Source organism: Nicotiana tabacum, chromosome 15 (assembly GCF_000715075.1).
Source record: "Nicotiana tabacum cultivar K326 chromosome 15, ASM71507v2, whole genome shotgun sequence".
Classification (NCBI taxonomy): domain Eukaryota; kingdom Viridiplantae; phylum Streptophyta; class Magnoliopsida; order Solanales; family Solanaceae; genus Nicotiana; species Nicotiana tabacum.
This window is the reverse complement of record NC_134094.1, coordinates 103,305,337-103,325,132: the sequence shown is the minus strand read 5'-3', so window position 1 is coordinate 103,325,132 and position 19,796 is coordinate 103,305,337. Positions and strand designations below refer to the sequence as shown.

Genomic DNA, 19,796 nt, shown 5'->3' with positions numbered 1-19,796 from the left:
GGGCAGTCCCGATCCACACTCATCCTCACAATCAGGTTATCGGCCGATATCAAACATGTTGCGGCATGCAGCCCGATCCCATAAATATTCTCACAAATCAGGCCCTCGGCCCCACTCAGTCATAAACCTCTCAAGTCACTCGGGCATTTCAGTAAAACAGGGCATTCGGCCCAAAATATTTATATGCCTCAAGATAGAGTCATAAAACTGAGTTATGCATTAAACATGACTGAGTATAGATTTTCAATCGAAAACAATGAGAGGATAGTAAGAAAAGGCCCCTAAGGGTCCAAACATCACTGGCACAAGGCCCAAACATATCATTCAGCCCAAATTACACAAACTCTTTCTAAAACATATAAGTATCAAATAGTTTCAATAAAATATGCAACTTTACAGTTGCTACGGGACGGACCAAGTCAATAATCCCTAATGTTGAACGCCCACACGCCTGTCACCTAGCATGTGTGTCACCTCAAAGTAGTAAAATGATACGACATCCGGGGTTTCATACCCTCAGGACAAGATTTACAATCGTTACTTACTTCAAGCCGTGAAATTCTAATTCTGCAATGTCCTTTCCTCGTGAATTGGTCTCCAAACGCCTCAAATCTGGTCATAAATAATTCGTTTCAGCCAATAAAATTCATTGAAATTAATTCCATAAGAAAATAATAATTTTCCATAAAAATCCGAAAATTAACTCAAAAATCGCCTGTGGGGCTTACGTATCGGAACTCGGCAAAAGTTACAAAATCCGGAAGCTCATTCAACCACGAGTCTAACCATACCAATTTTACCAAAATCCGACCCCAACTTGACCCTCAAATCTTCAATTTAAACCAAGAGGTTTTTCAAATTTTTCCAACTCAATTCACCAATTAAATGATAAAAACAACCATGGATTCGGGTAATTTAACCTATATTGAGTTAAGAATACTTACCCCGTTGTTTCCTCTGAAAATCACCCAAATATCGCCTCAATCCGAGCTCCAAATCGTCAAAAACTGTTCAAAACTTAAACTCACTGTCCAGACTTTTCTTCTTCGCGAACGCGGTCAGTGCCTCGCGTTCGCGAAGCACAAAATAGCTCCCGTCCAAATTCCTCCTTCGCGAACGCGACATCACCCTCGCGTTCGCGAAGCACAAAATGCCTCTGCCTCAATGCCTTCTACGCGAACACGTCCAACCAATCGCGAACGCGATGCTTCGTTTCCCCCTCACTACGCGAACGCGACACCCCCTACGCGAATGCGTAGACCAATTGCCAGGGGTCCTCGGCTGCTTCCTCTCTTCTTCGCAAACGCGTAACACCTCTCGCGTTCGCGATACACACCCAGTCCATCCTTTGCGACACGTTCTTCTCTTCGCGAATACAAAGAGCAAATATTGCCAGCCTCTCAGTTCCTCTTCGCGAACGCGAGGCTCCACTCGCGAACGCGATGAAGGAAACCAGATGGTGCATCAGAAAAATTCCAGCAGAGTTCCAAGTCCATAATCCAACCCGTTAACCATCTGAAACTCACCCGAGCCCCTTGGCACCTCAACCAAATATACCAACAAGTCCTAAAACATCATACGGACTTAGTCGAACCCTCAAATCACCTCAAACAATGCTAAAACCATAAATTACACCCCAATTCAAGCCTAATGAACTTTGAAATTTTTAATTTCTACAAACGACTTCAGAACCTATCAAATCACGTCCGATTGACCTCAAATTTTGCACACAAGTCATAAATGACATAACAGAGGTATTCCAATTTTCAGAATCGGATTCCGACCCCGATATCAAAAAGTCAACCCCCGGTCAAACTTCTCAAAAATTAAACTTTCGGCATTTCAAACCTAATTCCTCTACGGACCTCCAAATAATATTCCGGACACGCTCCTAAGCCCAAAATCACCATACGGAGCTATTGAAATTGTCAAAATTCAAATCCAAGATCGTTTACATAAAGGTCCATATCCGGTCCACTTTTCTAACTTAATTTTTCAATTATGAGACTAAGTGTCTCATTTCACTCCGAGTTCCTTCCGGACCCGAACCAACTAACCCGATATAACATAATATAGCTGAATAACACAAAAAGAAGTAGAAATAGGGAAAACAGGGCTATAACTCTCGAAACGACCGGCCGGGTTGTTACATAAATAAATAAAAAAATCAACACAAGGCTTAGTTTTTGTATTTCTATAATATCTTTGCATTACCCTTCATTTTCATTCCTTTTCTCTACTTCTGTATTTGGAATATTATTGAATTTCCAAAATACGATATTTAAGAAAAAGAGAGAAAGTATAACAACTCTTAAAACACTTAATAAAATTGAGAAAATATTGCTTCTAGAATATTTAATCAAAGTTCATCTCAACGTTTAGTTTTAATTGTATTGCTATAATTTTTTTACTTTACGATATTATATAAATACAAAGAATGCGAAATATGATCGATACCAAACAATCAAGGTAAAAATACACATAAACACATTGTTTCTAAAAAATAAAAGACAAAATAAAGACAAAGAAGAAGATGGAAAAGGAGAAGAAGCAAAAAGAGGAGGAGGAGGAGGAGAAAAAGTTATTAATTCTCACTCTGCTCTATTTAAATCATTTTATTTCTATCTTTAATCAAACCTATTCATTTTCGGGAAATTAAAAACAAATAATAGCAATACTGCACAGAAAGAACAAAAATAAATTTTCAAACAAGTCATGTAACGACATACACTCAAATCTGGTAATATATTTTCAGATTTTGGGGGAGAACCAATAAGACGTACAATACATTTTCATTCATAAACAAATCATCCTGGCACTTAACACACCAAAAGGAATCCATTGACTCAATACACACACATAATATTTCAGTAAATCCAGATGTCATACATATATATGTAAATTATATGTTGTAACAAAAAATGGTCTCATATATATGCACAAAACAGAATCTATGAGCACAACTTTATATTAAGAAAGCGAGAGAATATAATTAGATTCCTATTGATTTTCGATTACCGTCTCTACAGTAACATTCTTAGAATCCTCGTATCAGACATAAATAAGTTCCAACCATTTGTTACTTAAAAAAATTAACTTACTTAACACAAAGAATTAACAATTTTTTAAAAGAAGACACACTCCCTTCCACGGTATGTCCAAGTATTATTCTCAAAAGAAACGTCGGTAAAAATGAGCCAAATTTAAGCTTTGAAGGATGGTAAGCAGCAAAAAATAATCTAGTACTAAAGTAAGAATTAATTGGAACGGTTAAGAGGGTGCATAATTAAGTTATGTAGATTGCTTGAAAAATCAAAAGGCGAGAACCTTGTCACTTTTTTTGTTCCCCGATATTTATTCTTTTTATATACCTTTGAGAATAAGATGTACTATATAATGAGAACACAAAAGTTCTAATTGATTGATTACAACTATTTACTACCCTCGCTTATTTCACAATAAATAAATAAAAACGAAAAAGATCAAACAATCAAATAATTGGTAGATAAAGGAAAACACACAGTTTATATTCCAATAAACAAAGTCATTTTGCATAAACAGACACTTAGCTTGAATATAATCCACCAAGAAATATCACAAAAAGATGAGGCCTCCTACCATTTGACAAATAAAATTATGCCACGATTGTTAAAATTCACTACCCATATATCTAAAAACCTTTTTTGAAGTGTAAAGATAAACTTGCCGAGCTCTCCTCTTCTTGAAATTTAATATCGTGACCAACACTATGTTGACAAAGTAGAAAAGATTATCTCCAAATATCATTTAAAAGGGAATATGTAACAAAGAAAGAAAAATTAGTAAGAATATTATAGTTAGAATATCAGGATCATCAGATTTCTCTTTATGTACCTCTTTGTCGTACACTCGTACTCCTTGAAAGCTTTACCCTTGAAGCATACATCGTCATTCACTCTCCATTATTATCAGCACAAACACTTCAAAGCTTGGAATAATCTTAAATCAACTAATTTTGTTTGATCTGAATCGGGGCAAAATGATAACCTATATAATCAGTGTGATTTTCAGTTACAAGTTAATTAGTTAATTATTCTTTTTTATACTCCATAACTGAAATCCTCTTATAATTGAGCAGTATTTACATTTTTATATATTTCGTAATTGAAACCTCTCTATAAACCTCATTTGTTTTCCTTTAGTTCACTTCCGTGGGTAGTAAATGAGTTTTTTTTTTGTATTAAAATAGATAAAAAAATCTCCAAAAAAAAGAGAAAAAAGATAAATAGGATTCTTGACCAAAGAGAGGTGTCAAGTCATCTCGCATATTCCCTCTTATATATATATATAAAAACTAACTGTTGGCAATTATATCAAAGTCAATTGTTTCTAGGGCCAAATGATTATTTGAGATTAGTTCAATAAACTATAGAAACATGCGTAAATTTTATTTTCTTCTTTGGTAACCACCTGGACAATAAACTGTACTCAACGATATCCACGAATCCCTTTTTTTGTGTGTGTTCTCCACAAATGAGATACTTCAATAAACTATACAAACACGAGCAATTATCAACTGAGATGTATAGTTACTATTAAACTATACATACCAAATGAAATCCCATAAATCATCACGTTATCTGACATCTGAAACAAGATAGTACACTTATAATCGAAATTGGAATGTAATCGCGTCATTACAGAGGTAACGATGAAAGAGAGAAAGAAGAAATGCTATTGTCGCTCTAAATAATTCGCGAGATATTAGTTTGCCTAGTATTTTCTTCATCATAAATGTAAACAAATTAGATCACTTACATTGACTAAGCTAAGATTCGTTGAAGGAATCTATTAATTCGGTGACAAAATTAACTCATAAAAATATGACCTGCCCAACCTACTCATATTTCCATGGCCGGTTAATTTGAGTACCGTTCAAACTCCCGCTTGGCTATAAATTTTGACTATCTTTTTTAATACAAAATTGAAAAACATTATTTATTCATGGAATATACTTAGTTGTTGAAAAAAAATTGATAAAAATTTTCAAGTTCCCAAATGCCCTAAACCAATTTTTGAAATTTCCTTTTTTTTTCTTCAAATAAAATGCATGTCCAGACATAACTTTAACTTCCAAAAGTTATTTTTCAACACAACTTCAAAAACTCATTTTTCAAGTTTCAACAAAATCTATGTTCAAACGCTAGCTAAGTCATCCCATCTAAGAGTTGAGCTGATTTGGGTGAAATATGTAGCTCAATTTGATCCATTAGTAAACTTGTCAAAAAAGAAAAATTTAAAAGTTTGATATGATAAGATATAACCATAATAAAGAATATATATATATATATATATATATATATATAAAGAAATGAAACAGTATGAAGTAACACAGGATAATAAGAATAACAACAAATACAAGAGAAAATTACAGATAAGAATGTAACTCCATATAAAGATAGCAATTGGGGATCTCCCAGGATTCTCCAATTTAATACTTTCGCCATAAGCATTTGAATCCATGCATAAGCTCCTTAGAATAATCTTAATCATGCTGCACACACCAAGCTATGGGCAGATTCAACAATTTAAACGCCTTGGATTTTGAATTAAGAGAATTCTGAACTGTATTCCAACTCTATCTATAGTTGTTGTTTGCACATATTACCGTAGGAGTAGCTAGTTTGGTTAGTGGAATAAGGGATAACAATCCCAGGATACAATGCAATTTCGAAATTAATAATACTACAATTTGTGGCATTATTACGGAGGGTTGGATAATAATTCCGAATTAAATGTGACCTGATACAATGGTGGATATTGGTTTAGCTCTATTATTAAAAATACCACCATATGCATGTTTGCCAACCTAAAATATGATTCCAACCGTGGCTTCACCGGTAGTATTTAGTGCAGAATGCTTTAGCACAAAAAAGCCACCTCTCTTTCTTATATCAACACTACATCCCCAAGAAAACGATGATGATGCCCTATCTTTTTTTAATTCTTTTGGCACACCCCATTTGGGTCACGAAAGCAAATTGCAACAAAAACATATTTATTTTAGCAGGCCAAAGCAACATGTCTGGCCGAGGAGGGGTTGTGAATGACATTTGGGATGGATATATACCACTTGAATGTCAGTCCAATTCATCTATTCTCAGGCTAACATCAGGACTTTCTTGGGAGGAAGCAAAAGAGCCAACAATTCATCAAGATATTGATTTCTATGCAGTTTGTGGGATTGGTCCTAGCATGTCATTTGCTAATTCTGTCTTGAAAAATGACCCTGAAATTGGTGTTATAGGTTTGGTTCCATGTGCTGTTGGTGCAACAAATATTAGCCAATGGTCTCAAGGATCGTTCTTTTACAATCAGATGCTAAATAGAACTCAAGCAGCGTTACAATGTGGTGGGACACTTCGAGCCCTTTTGTGGTATCAAGGAGAGAGTGACACTCGGAATCTTGACGATGCCGAATTGTATAAATCAAGATTGCAGAAATTCTTCACGGATGTGCGCGATGACTTGCATGCACCGTCCCTCCTTATTATTCAGGTAATTCCGATAAGGTTAACTTTTATTTGCTGGCAATACATGAACGTTTAATTATTTATATATTTCTTCTTTTTTCGTCCCCTTTTTATTGGTTTGCAAGGTTTGCTTTCAACATATGCACTATTAAGAAACAAATCAATGAGATTTTTTAGAACAAAGCGAAGGATATCTGTCACGATCCGGAATCCCAATCTCGTAGTCGTGATGACACCTAATATCCACTTGCTAGGCAAGACGATGTGAAATAAGTAATTTACCAATTTTAACTGTTAAAAACAAAATAAAGATATTCAACGAGAAATAAATGCCAAATCTAATACAGTGCTAATATAAACCACATGATAATATCTACTCCCAGAAATCCGGAGTCACGAGTACACGAGCAACTATAAGTCTACAAACATAGTCTGAAATAATTACAACTATTCGAAAGAGATAAACAGTAAAAGTGGAAAATGGAAAGGGACTTCAAGGTCTGCGAACGCCAACAGATCTACCTAGAGTCTTCGTGTGAAAGTGATCCGAGCTGACGCACCTCAAATATCGCTGCGACCAATACCAATATCTGCACAAGAAGTGCAGAAGTGTAATATGAGTACAACCGACCCAATGTACTCCGTAAGTATCGAGCCTAACCTCGACGAGGTAGTGACAAGACTATGACAAGACACCTACGTAATTAAACATGTACAAGTGTATATAAAGCAGCAAAATAACAAGAAGAATGATAAAATACTAACTGGGAGGGGACAAGAGAAAAGGGGAAGATATAATAAATACAGCAAGTATGAAGACACAAAATAACCAAGTAAATCACCAAAATCGAAAATCAATTAAATCAATGATATAAAAATAATCGTGCTTTTACTCTCGTCCTCACCATGCAATAGTATGAATGTAATGGCACGACATCACCCTCCGTGCTTTTATTCGCATCCTCACCATGTAATAATATGAATGAAATGGCACGGCATCACCATTCGTGCTTTTACTCTCATCCTCACCATGTAATAATATGAATGAAATGGCACACGGCATCACCCTTCGTGATTTTACTCTCGTCCTCACTATGTGATAATATAAATCTGAATAATAAACAATGCGGGAAATAATTTAACTTCAAATGTGTTGCCATGACATCAAACTTCTTTAAAATAAGCAATAAATGCGAAACAAATAATTAAAGAAATGATAATCTAACTTAAGCATAGATGACATAACTAACGAAAAAATATAATACAAAGAAATAATTTTCACACGCATGCTTCAACCCAATGACAACACATAGGTACTCGGAACCTCACATATACATTGTCCCCACACAGAAAATACGTAGCAAATAGACCAACAAGTCCTAATCCTTCAAGTCATGGTTAACCACGACACTTACCTCACTCCGCAACCAAATTAAATGCTTGATCTCGTCCAAGCCACACCTCTATTTGGGGTTGTGAAATGGTTGGAGAAATAATAGTACCCAACAAGGAGTCGGGTCGATTTTCCACAGGGAGCTATGAATGGGGCTTAGGAGTATATATTCGAGTGAATGAGCTTGAATTATCTCGGATTACACTTCCTCAAACGTTGGTTTGTTTTTAAATCTATTTTAAACCAAGAATAACAACTAAGAATTAAAACTAGCAAATTATAGTTGTTTGTTTTTCAAATGGTAAAAAGGCCTAGGGCTATGACCTTCACCTAGGTATTCGCTTAATGGATTATAAGCCTTAAAGTTTGTTTTCTTGGTCGGGGTATATTATAGCTATCAACACTCAAGTACCCACTCAATACCTCTCGGTCAGAGAGTGATTTTGCCCAATTTGGCTTTCTCAAGTCCAAATGGGTATTGAACAAAGCAGTTGATAATAAGCTCAAGTTTGGTTGTACTATCTCTAGATTCAACCCTTTAATTGGGTTTATCAATCTCTCGATTGACCCAATTTCTTGTTAGCCAAGTTTTCTTAGACTAAGTCTCTCTTTCTCAAGTAGAGACCAAGTCAATTAGGCATGAGATAATGTTTACAACCATTAAATCTTCAAATAAAAGCAAGAACAAGGCTAGATAATCAACACCCAACCATAAACAAGCAAAACACCCATTGAGTTCACACCCCAGAGTTGGGTTACAACCCTAGTAAAAATCTAGCTACTCATGCTTAAATTAGGAGATGAAGAATAAGAAGAAGTGATAATTAAACCCATATTAATGATTGAAATGATAAAACTAATATTCAAAAAGATCAAAATGGAAAAAATAACTAAAAGAAGCAAAGTAAACGACTGTTGATGTCAAAGGTACATCCGTTAACCTAAAAAAAAAGTGAAACTATTCTATTTATACAGTGCTGGAATTTTCGGACAAAATTACACTTCTTGGAGGTTCTGCGGCCGCACAATTCCATGTGCGGTCCGCACTCTGCTTCAGTCTTGACAGGATTTAAATATGCGGCCGCACAATTCTGAACCGCGGCCGCATCTCTCATATTCTACGGTTCGCACTTTTCTGCGTGCGGCCGCACAGGGTTCTTCTGCGGACCGTACATTTCTGAGTGCGACCGCATAGCTGACTTCTGCGGCCGCACAATAATTATGCAGTCCGCATTTCCTTTGAGCTTGGGATAAGAACTCTTTGAACTTCTGATCTTGCTTAACTTCTGCGGCTTCACATTTCATGTGCGGACCACACTTTGCATTTGGACTCTGATAAACTTTCCTTCGCAATCTGCGGCCGCAGATCAAAATATGTTGTCCGCACTTTGAGCTTTTGTGCCTCATTTTGTCCTTGAGTTCAGATCACTCCTTCTTGAGTTGAATTTCATCTTAGTGGCTCATTTTCCAATTACTCCTATAATTAAGCATATTCCATTAGTTTTCGGGAATACAATTACACGCTTTCAGACTAAAACGAAAGTAAAAAGGTGCTAATAAATAGTCAAAATCCCCACTCATCAATGCTCAACCGCGATGTTTTCTCTAGAATTAGCCTCCAAACCACTCAAATCTAACCAAATATAGTTCAAATAATTCAAAGTAAGCTTCAGAAACTACCCACGAGTGAAAAAGATTCAATCTTTCGTATTTTTGGAAAAAAGTCAACAAAAGTATACCACGGGCCCACTTGGCCAAATAATTGAGATTTGGATAAAAACTCAATTACCAATTTACCCCCAAGCTCGGTTATGTGATTAGTTTCAAAATACGACATCAATTTGAGGTCTAATACTCAATTTCTCAAAATCTCCAATTTCTACCTAAATCTCTAATTTCTACCATGAAAAAGCATGAATTAAAGGTTAAAATCAATGGGTGATGAAAATATAAGGAAACAAGTTAAAATCTACTAACCTATGAAGTTGGGATGAAAAACCTCTTCAAAATCGCCTCTAGGCCGAGCTCAAACTTGAAAATGGTGAGAAATGTGATAAATCCCGACTTTTGGATTGTTTTAAATCACTGGCGTCAGGTCTTCTTCGCGTTCGCGAAGGACCTGACGCAATCGCAAACCCCCGCGGACCAACTGGCCTTCGCGTTCGCGATATGATCTTCGCATTCGCGATGGCCTCTCCCCCTGGCCTTTGCATTCACGGTCCTAGGATCGCATTCGCATATAACACCACACAACTCCCTTCCCAGGCCCCATAACCCTACGCGCTCGCGAAGTGTAAACCCCACAATGCTTCGCGTTCGCGATGAAGGAATTCCTCCCTAGCCTAGGTTCCCCTTCGCCACAGCGAAACAGGCTTCGCAATCGCGAAACACATTGCACCAGACACCAGAAACCCAGCTGAAGCCTGCAACTCTAAGTCCAAAAATGACTAGTAGCCTATCTGAAACTCATCCGAGCCCCGCGGGCTCCAAATCAAACATGCACACAAGTGTAATAACATCATACGAACTCGCTCGCACGATCAAAATATAAAAATTATATTTAGAACTATGAATCAGACATCAAAATGCATAAAATTTTCAAAGAAACTCAAGAACTTCCAAATTCACAACCGAGCGTCCGAATCCTACCAAATCAACTCCGTTTTGAACCAAATTTTGCAAACAAGTTTTAAATAGTAAGATGAACCTATACCAATTCATCAAACCAAAATCCGAACCCAGTATCCATAAAGTCAACCTACGGTCAAACTTCGGAAATCTTGAAACCTTCAAGTTACTAGTTTTCAAAAAATCATGCCAAATCAAGTTAGGGACTTCCGAATCCAATTTCGGGCATATGCCCAAGTCCAAAATCATGATACGGACCCACCAGATCGTCAAAATACCGATCCGAGTTCATTTACACAAAATATTGATCGTAGTCAACTCAAATTATTTTTAAGACTAAAATTCATGTTTTCTTCAATGTTTTACATTAAAACTTTTCGAAAAAGGACGCGGATTGTGCATGCAAATCGATAAATATTAAATGAAGCTAATCGAGGTCTCGAAACATTGAAATAAGTGCTAGAACACAAAATGACTTATCGGGTCATCACATTCTCCACCTCTAAAACAAACGTTCGTCCTCGAACAGACATAGAAAGGTGCCTGAACTGGTGAAAAGGTAGGGTATCTACTCTGCATATCGGAATCAGACTCCCACATAGATGCCTCGATCGGCTGACCTCTCCACTGCACTCTAACAGAAGGATAACTCTTGGACCTCAACTTTCGGATATGTCAAGCTAGAATGGCCACCGGCTCCTCCTCGTAAGTCACATCCTTGTCCAATTGGACTGAGCTGAAATCTAATACATGGGACGTATCACCGTGATAGTTCCGAAGCATGGAGACGTGGAACACCGGGTGAACTGCTAATAAGCTAGGTGGCAATACAAGCCTGTAGGCCACCTCACCAACTCTCTCAAGGATCTTAAAGGGTCGGATATACCTAGAGCTCAACTTGCCCTTCTTTCTGAACCTCATCACACCCTTCATGGGTGAAACTCAGAGCAAAACCCTCTCTCCAACCATGAATGCAACATCACAAACTCTCCGATTGGCATAAATTTTCTTCGTAGACTGTGCTGTACAAAGTCGATCCTAAATCATCTTGACCTTTTCCAAGGCATCCTGAACCAAATCGGTACCCAACAACCGAGCCTCTCCTGGCTCTAACCAACCAACTGGAGAACGACACCGCCTCAAATATAAGGCCAAATAAGTAGAAATCTGAATACTCGATTGGTAGTTGTTATTGTAGGAAAACTCTGCAAGCGGCCAAAACTGATCCTAAGAACCCCCCGAAATCCATAACACAAGCGCGAAGCATATCCTCCAATATCTAAATGGTGCGCTTGAACTGTCTGTCTGTCTAGGTGTGAAATATTGTACTCAACTCAACCCGTGTACCTAACTTATGTTGTAAGTCCCTCCAGAAATATGATGTGAATTGCATGCCCCGAACAGAAATAATAGACACTGACACACCGTGAAGACGAACAATCTCTCGGGTATAGATCTAAACTAGCAGCTCTGAAGAATAACTAGATGCCACTGGAATGAAGTGCGCCGACTTGGTCAGCCTATCCACAATGACCCATACTGCATCAAATTTCTTCAAAGTCCGTGGGAGCCCAATAACGAAATCTATGGTAATACGCTCCCACTCCCACTCGGGAATCTCAAGTCTCTAAAGCAAACCGCCAGGCCTCGGATGCTCGTACTTCACCTGCTGACAATTCAAACACCGTGCCACATACGCAACTATATCTTTCTTCATTCTTCTCCACAAATAATGTTTCCTCAAATTCTGATACATCTTGGCGGTACCCGGATGAATGGAATACGGCGAACTGTGGGCCTCCTCAAGAATGAACTCATAAAGCCCATCCACATTGGGCACACAAATTTGACCCTACATCCGCAACACCCCATCTCTCCAATAGAAAGTTGCTTGGCATCACCGTGTTGTACCGTGTCCTTAAGGACAAGAAAATTGGGGTTATCATACTGACACTCTTTGATGCGCTCATACAAAGAAGACCGAGAGACCGTGCAAGCAAGAACCCGACTAGGCTCCGAAATATCTAACCTCCAAATTATTTGGCCAAGGCCTGAACATCTGATGCTAGCAGTCTCTCACCAACTGAAATACATGCAAGGCTACCCATACTCATAGCCTTTCTACTCAAGGCATCGACCACCATATTGGCCTTCCCGAAATGATACAAAATAGTAATACCATAGTCTTTCAATAGCTCTAACCACCTCTACTGCCTCAATTTGAGATCTTTTTGCTTAAACAAGTACTGTAGACTCCGATGATCTGTGAATACCACACACGACATGCCATAGAGGTAATGCCTCCAAATCTTCAATGCATGAACAATGGCTGCTAACTCAAAGTCATGAACAGGGTAATTCTTCCCATGAACCTTCAGTTGCCGAGATGCGCATGCAATCACCTTGTCATCCTGCATTAATACTGCACCAAGCCCAATACGTGATGTATCACAATACACAGTGTAGGATCCTAAACATGTGGGCAACACCAACACTGGGTTTGTAGTCAAAGCAGTCTTGAGCTTTTGAAATCTCAACTCACACTCATCGGACCACCTGAATGGGGCACCCTTCTGGGTCAATCTAGTCAATGGGGCTGCAATGGATGTAAAGCCTCTCCACAAACCGGCGATAGCAACCTGCCAAACCTAGAAAGCTCCAAATCTCTGTAGCTGAAGTAGGTCTAGGTCAGTTCTGAACTGCCTCAATCTTCCTAGGATCCACTTTAATTCCCTCGGCAGATACAACATGCCCCAAAAAGGCAATTGAGTCCAACCAAAACTCATACTTTAAAAACTTGGCATATAACTGACTATCTCTCAGAGTTTGAAGTACAACCCGAAGATGTTGCTCATGCTCCTCTCGACTGCGGGAGTAGATCCAAATATCATCATTGAAGATGATCATAAAAGAATCTAGATAGGGCTTAAATACTTGATTCATCAAATGCATAAATGCAGCTGGGGAATTTGTCAACCCAAATGACATCACTAGGAACTCATAATGTCCATACCGAGTCTGAAAAGTTGTCTTAGGGACCTCTGATGCCCTAATCTTCAATTGGAGGTTGCCAGATCTCAAATCAATCTTTGAAAATACTTGGCACCCTGAAGATGATCAAATAAGTCATCAATCCTGGGCAACGGATATTTGTTCTTGATGGTGACTATGTTCAAATACCGATAATCTATACACATCTTCATCGAACCATCCTTCTTCTTCACAAACAACACTGGTGCACCCCAGGGCGAGACATTAGGCCTAATAAATCCCTTATCGAGAAAATCTTGCAACTTCTCCTTCAGTTCCTTCGACTCAGGTGGGGCCATATGGTATGGTGGAATAGAAATGGGTTGGGCGCCCGGCGCCAAGTCAATATAGAAGTCAAAATCTCTGTCGGGTGGCATCCCCGACAGATCTGCAGGAAACACCTCTGGAAACTCACGCACAAATGGTACTGAATCCATGGAAGGAACTTCCGCACTAGAATCACGAATATAGGCCAAATATGCTAGACATCCCTTCTCGACCATACACTGAGCCTTCACATAAAAAATAACCATGCTGGTAGACTGGCTAGGAGTTCCTCTCCACTCTAATCGGGGAAACCCCGGCATGGCTAAGGTGATCGTCTTGGCGTGATAGTCCAATATAGTATGATAAAGTGACAGCTAATCCATGCCCAAAATAACATCAAAGTCCACCATATAAAGAAGTAGTAGATCTACACTAGTCTAAAAACTCCCAATAAAAATCACACACGAGCGATAAACACGATCTACAACAATAGAATCTCCCACAGGCGTGGACACATATATAGGAGCACTCAAAGAATCACGAGGCATAACCAGGTATGAAGCAAAATAGGATGACACGTAGGAATAAGTAGAGCCCGGATCAAATAGAACTGAAGCATCTCTATGAAAAACTAGAACAATACCTGTGATGATGGCGTCAGATGACTCGGCCTCAGGTCTAGCTGGGAATGCATAAAAACTGAGTTGGGCCCCACCACTCTGACCTCCGCCTCTCGACGACCTCTAGCTGGCTGGCCTCTACCTCTAATGGCCTGACATCCACCTCGGGCAGCCTGACCCCCACCTCTAGCTGGCTGAGCGAGAGGTGAAGCAACTGGTGCCAGAACCATGGGATAAGAACTCGGATGTGGAATCTAGAAAGGTGCCTCGGATTGTCACAAGTATAACAAGCCCTCGGCTACTATGACTGCAGACCCTGGAACAGGACTTGTCGACCTGGGTAACCACCATGATAACTCTAGATTGGAGGTGCACTAATAGGAGCTGATGGTGCACTGTAGGCTACTGCTCAGGATGAGATACATAAGGACCACGACTACCCAAAGCACCGTGGGATGCCTAAAGCGCTGACTGAACGGCCTGGGAGGATGGCTGCCACCAAAAGTATCCATGCCTCTAGATGAGGCACCACTGAAACCTCTGAAATGATGAGGCATCTTATCATATACCCCCCCTCTCCTGACCACGAACTATCTCGATCTGTCTAGCAATCTCTATGACCATCTGAAAAAAATATCATCTCCGGTCTCCTTGTCCATTTGTAGCCTAATACTAAAAGTAAGTCCATCAGTGAATCTCCTCATTCTCTCCCTCTCAGTGGGGAGTAAGATAACTGCATGGTAATCTAGGTACACAAATCGGCTCTTGTACTGGGTAACAATCATGCTACCCTACTGAAGGCGCTCAAACTGCATGTGGTACTCTTCTCTCGGAGTAAAAGGAACAAACTTTTCCAGAAATAGCTACGAAATTTGATCCCGGGTAAGTGGAGGTGAACCAGCTGTTCTGGTCAGCACATAATCCCGCCACCACCTCTTGGCAGAACCGGTTATCTGGATTACTGCAAATTCGACCCTATTGGTCTCAACAATACCCATATTGTGCAACACCTCGTGGAAAAGGTCCAAGTAATCATGTAGGTCCTCAGAAGGTGCACCACTGAAGTGAATAGGGAAGATCTTTGTGAACTTGTCCAATCTTATCAATCTCTCAGTAGACATCGCTGGCCTCTCCCGGTCTGTGTAGCAATAACTGGTTGAACTACCCCGACTGGCTGGACTTCTGGAGTTTGATACATAGGAGCCATTTGCTCCGGAGTGTGAGTGGCGGGAGTCTGTGCTCCTCCCCCTGCCTGAGAGACGGATGGTGCTACTGGAAATGCATCGGTCTGGGCCATACTATTAATCGGTCCCATTAAACGGATTAGAGCGTCTTGAAGCATGGGAGTGGCTATGAATCCCTTCGGGACCTGAGCGGGTCCAATTGGTGCAGTCTTAGAGGGGATATCCTCCTCCTGATCAATTTGAGGCTCCACTGTGGGTGTTGTTGCTCGAACTCTAGGTTGGGCTCTGCCTCTGCCTTGGCCTTTGACTCGACCTCGACCTCTACCGCTGGTAGTAGCTACAATAGAGGGATCCGGCTCCTGCCCACCTATAGATGTTGTGTGTGTTTTCACCGTCTTCGAGAAAAAAAGAATGGAATGATTCAAACATCAACGATAGAATAAAATCGCACGATAGGGAAAGAAATAAGTAAAATTTTCCTAAAACTCCAAAGCCTCTAGAAGATAAGTACATATATCTCAGTACTGATCTCGAGACTCTATTAAGCTTTCTCATGACTAGTGAGACCTAAGCAATCTAATACTCTGATACCAACTTGTCACGACCCAGAATCCCAACATCGGGGTCGTGATGGTGCCTAACATCCACTTACTAGGCAAGCCGACGTGAAATAATAAATTTACCAATTTTAACTGTTAAAAACAAAATAAAGATATTCAACGAGAAATAAATGCCAAAACTAATACAATGCTAATATAAACCACGTGATAATATCTACTCCCAGAAATCCGGAGTCACGAGTACACGAGTAACTAGAAGTCTACAAACATAGTCTGAAATAAATACAATTGTTAGAAAGAGATAAACAGTAAAAGTGGGAAATGGAAGGGGACTTCAAGGTCTGCGAACGCTAGCAGATCTACCTCGAGTCTCCATGTGAAAGTGATCTGAACCGACACACCTCAAGCATCACTGGGACCAATACCACTATCTATACAAGAAGTACAGAAGTATAGTATGAGTACAACTGACCCAATCTACTCCGTAAGTATCGAGCCTAACCTCGACGAGATAGTGACGAGGCTATGATAAGATACCTACATAATTAAACATGTACAAGTGTATATAAAGCAGCAAAATAAGAAGAAGAATGATAAAATACTAACTGGGAGGGGACATGCGAAAAGGGGAAGATATAATAAATACGGCAAGTATGAAATCACGAAATAAAATCTTCCAAAATCGAAAATCAATTAAATCAATGATATGAAAATGGCACGGCATCACCCTTTGTGCTTTTACTCTCGTCCTTACCATGCAATAGTATGAATGAAATGGCATAGCATCACCCTTCATGCTTTTACTCTCGTCCTCACCATGTGATAATATAAATACGAATAATAAACAATGCGGGGAATAATTTAACTTCAAATGTGGTGTCATGATATCAAACTTCAACTCCCGAACTAGTCAACATCTATAAAATAAGCAATAAATGTGAAACGAAAAATTAAAGAAGTGATAATCTAACCTAATCATGGATGACATAATTAACGAAATAATATAATATAAAAAAATAATTTTCACCCGCATGCTTTAACCCGATGACAACGCGTAGGTACTCGTCATCTCAGCTATGCGTTGTCCTCACACATAAAACATGTATAAAATAGACCAACAAGTCATAATCCCTCAAGTCAAGGTTAACCATAACACTTACCTCACTTCGCAACCAAATCAATGATCAACCGCGGCTTTTCCTCTAGAATTAACCTTCAAACCAATCAAATCTAACCAAATATAGTTCAAATAATTCAAAATAAGCTTTAGAAACTACTCACGAATAAAAAAGATTCAATCTTTAGTGTTTTTGAAAAAAGTCAACCCCGAGCTCGCTTGGTCAAAACCCAAGACTCGAACTAAAATCCAATTACCAATTCATCCTCGAGCCCGATTTTGTAATTAGTTTTGAAATCTGGCCTCAATTTGAGATCTAAATCTCAATTTCTCAAAATCTCGAATTTCTACCTAAATCCCTAATTTTTACCCTGAAAAAGAATAGACTAAATGTTAAAATAAATGGGTGTTTATGAAAATGTAAGAAAATAAGCTAAACTCTACTAACCTATGAAATTGGGATGAAAAAACTCTTCAAAATCGCCTCTAGGCCGAGTTCAAACTTGAAAATGGTGGAAAATGGGATAAATCCCGACTTTTGGATTGTTTTAAATCACTAGCGTCAGGTCTTCTTCGCGTTCGCGAAGGACCTGACGCAATTGCGAAGCACTGCGGCCCAACTGACCTTCGTGTTCGCGAGATGCTCTTCATGTTCATGATGGCTTACTCCCACTGCCTTCGCATTCGCGGTCCAATGATTACGTTCGCGAAGAGTAACTGTCAAGCTCCCTTGCTAGGCCCCATAACTCTACGCGTTCGCGAAGGGTAAACCCCCCCCCCCCCACTACTTCGCGTTCGTGACTAGCTCCTCGCATTCGCGATGAAGGAATTCCTCCCCAACCCAGATTCCCCTTCGTAATCGTGAGAGAAGCTTTGCGATCGCGAAGCACATTGCACCAAACACCAGAAAATCAGCTAAAGCCTACAACTCTAAGTCCAAAAATGACCTGTAGCTTATGCGAAACTCATCTGAGCCCCTCGGGCTCCAAACCAAACATGCACACAAGTGTAGTAACATCATACAAACTCGCTCGCACGATCAAAATACTAAAATAACACCTAGAACTACGAATCGTACATCAAAATGCATGAAATTTTCAAAGAAATTCAAGAACTTTCAAATTCACAATCGAGTGTCTGAATCCTATCAAATCAACTTTGTTTTGCTCCAAATTTTGCAGACAAGTTTTAAATAGTAAAATGAGCCTATACCAAGTTTCAAAACCGAAATCCAAACCTGGTAGCCATAAAGTCAACCTACGGTCAAACTTCGGAAATCTTTAAACCTTCAAGTTACTAGTTTTCAACAAATCACGCCAAATCAAATTAGGGGCTTATGAATCTAATTTCGGGCATACGACCAAGTTCAAAATCATGATACAGACTCGTTAAAATCGTCAAAATACAGATCCGGGGTCGTTTACATAAAATATTGACCGTAGTCAACTCAAATCATTTTTAAGGCTAAAATTCATGTTTTCTTCAATTTTTCACATAAAAACATTCCAAAAAAGGACACGGACTGCGCACGCAAATTAAAAAATACTAAACATAGCTAATTGAGGTCTCGAATTACTGAAATAAGTGCTAGAACTCAAAATGACTTATCGGATCATCACAATATCTCACTACTATAATTGCCGAGTAATAATAGGAATTGCGCAATTTAAACGTGTCTTTTTTATATTAGCATACTTCTAGTAGCATTTTGAATAGGATTTAAGTGGTATGCAACAGTATATAAAATTTAAAGCATATTCGAGTTAAATCTCTTTTTAGTATATTTATTTGCTACTTAATTTTTCCCTATGTTTTGGGCTTTTGGATAGGTGGCATTGGCAACAACACTAGGGCCTTATAAGGAGATTATAAGAGAGGCTCAGTTGGGGATTGACCTTCCAAATGTGAAAACGGTTGATGCTAATGGGCTCAAAACAGGCCCAGATTATGTGCATCTCAGTAGTCCATCAGAGGTCCAACTTGGCCAGATGTTGGCTAATGCTTTTCTTCAGTTTGGTTCAGACACAGCCCCTATTTCTTTGGAGGAATAATTCACCTTCAGAAGAGGAATAGAAATGTAATTCTTTATTTTTTTCAGTTGATTAGATTCTGAAAATAATTTTGTCTAGCTGATCTACAGTTGGTATTTATGTTGGGAAATTGTATTCAAGTTTGTGATAATGATGATTAAAATTGAGGTCGTTACTATTTCTGCAAATTCATTTATATATATATATATATATATATATATATATATATATATATATATATATATATATATATAATGACAAGAATTTTTATTTAATTTATACTTATTATTTCATTTGAAAGAACGAGGAATCAATCCAATTTTACATTGAATATCAGATACTTTTAACACTTAATACTCCAATTCCGTTCATCTTGTTTACAGTAGAGGTAAATACTTTTTTTTTCATTTGTTTTTAAGGGGTAAATCATAAGAGTGCAAAATGCGAAGAATCCT

At 38.8% G+C, this 19,796-nt stretch overlaps 1 protein-coding gene across 1 annotated transcript; it reads left to right on the top strand.

The window, feature by feature from the left end:
• The first annotated feature begins 5,958 nt into the window (after positions 1-5,958).
• Positions 5,959-19,362, top strand: LOC107798212 (putative carbohydrate esterase At4g34215). Its single transcript, XM_016621186.1, has 2 exons — positions 5,959-6,537; positions 19,141-19,362. The coding sequence occupies exons 1-2, from the start codon at positions 5,959-5,961 to the stop codon at positions 19,360-19,362; spliced, it is 801 nt and encodes a 266-aa protein (XP_016476672.1).
• The last annotated feature ends 434 nt before the right edge of the window (positions 19,363-19,796 follow it).

What these genes read in the sequence shown, in the direction of transcription:
- LOC107798212 (XM_016621186.1), top strand. Translation starts at nt 5,959, where the DNA reads ATGATGATGCCCTATCTTTTTTTAATTCTTTTGGCACACCCCATTTGG. An exon ending in CGTCCCTCCTTATTATTCAG is followed by an intron (nt 6,538 to 19,140) that starts GTAATTCCGATA and finishes GCTTTTGGATAG; the next exon opens with GTGGCATTGGCAACAACACT.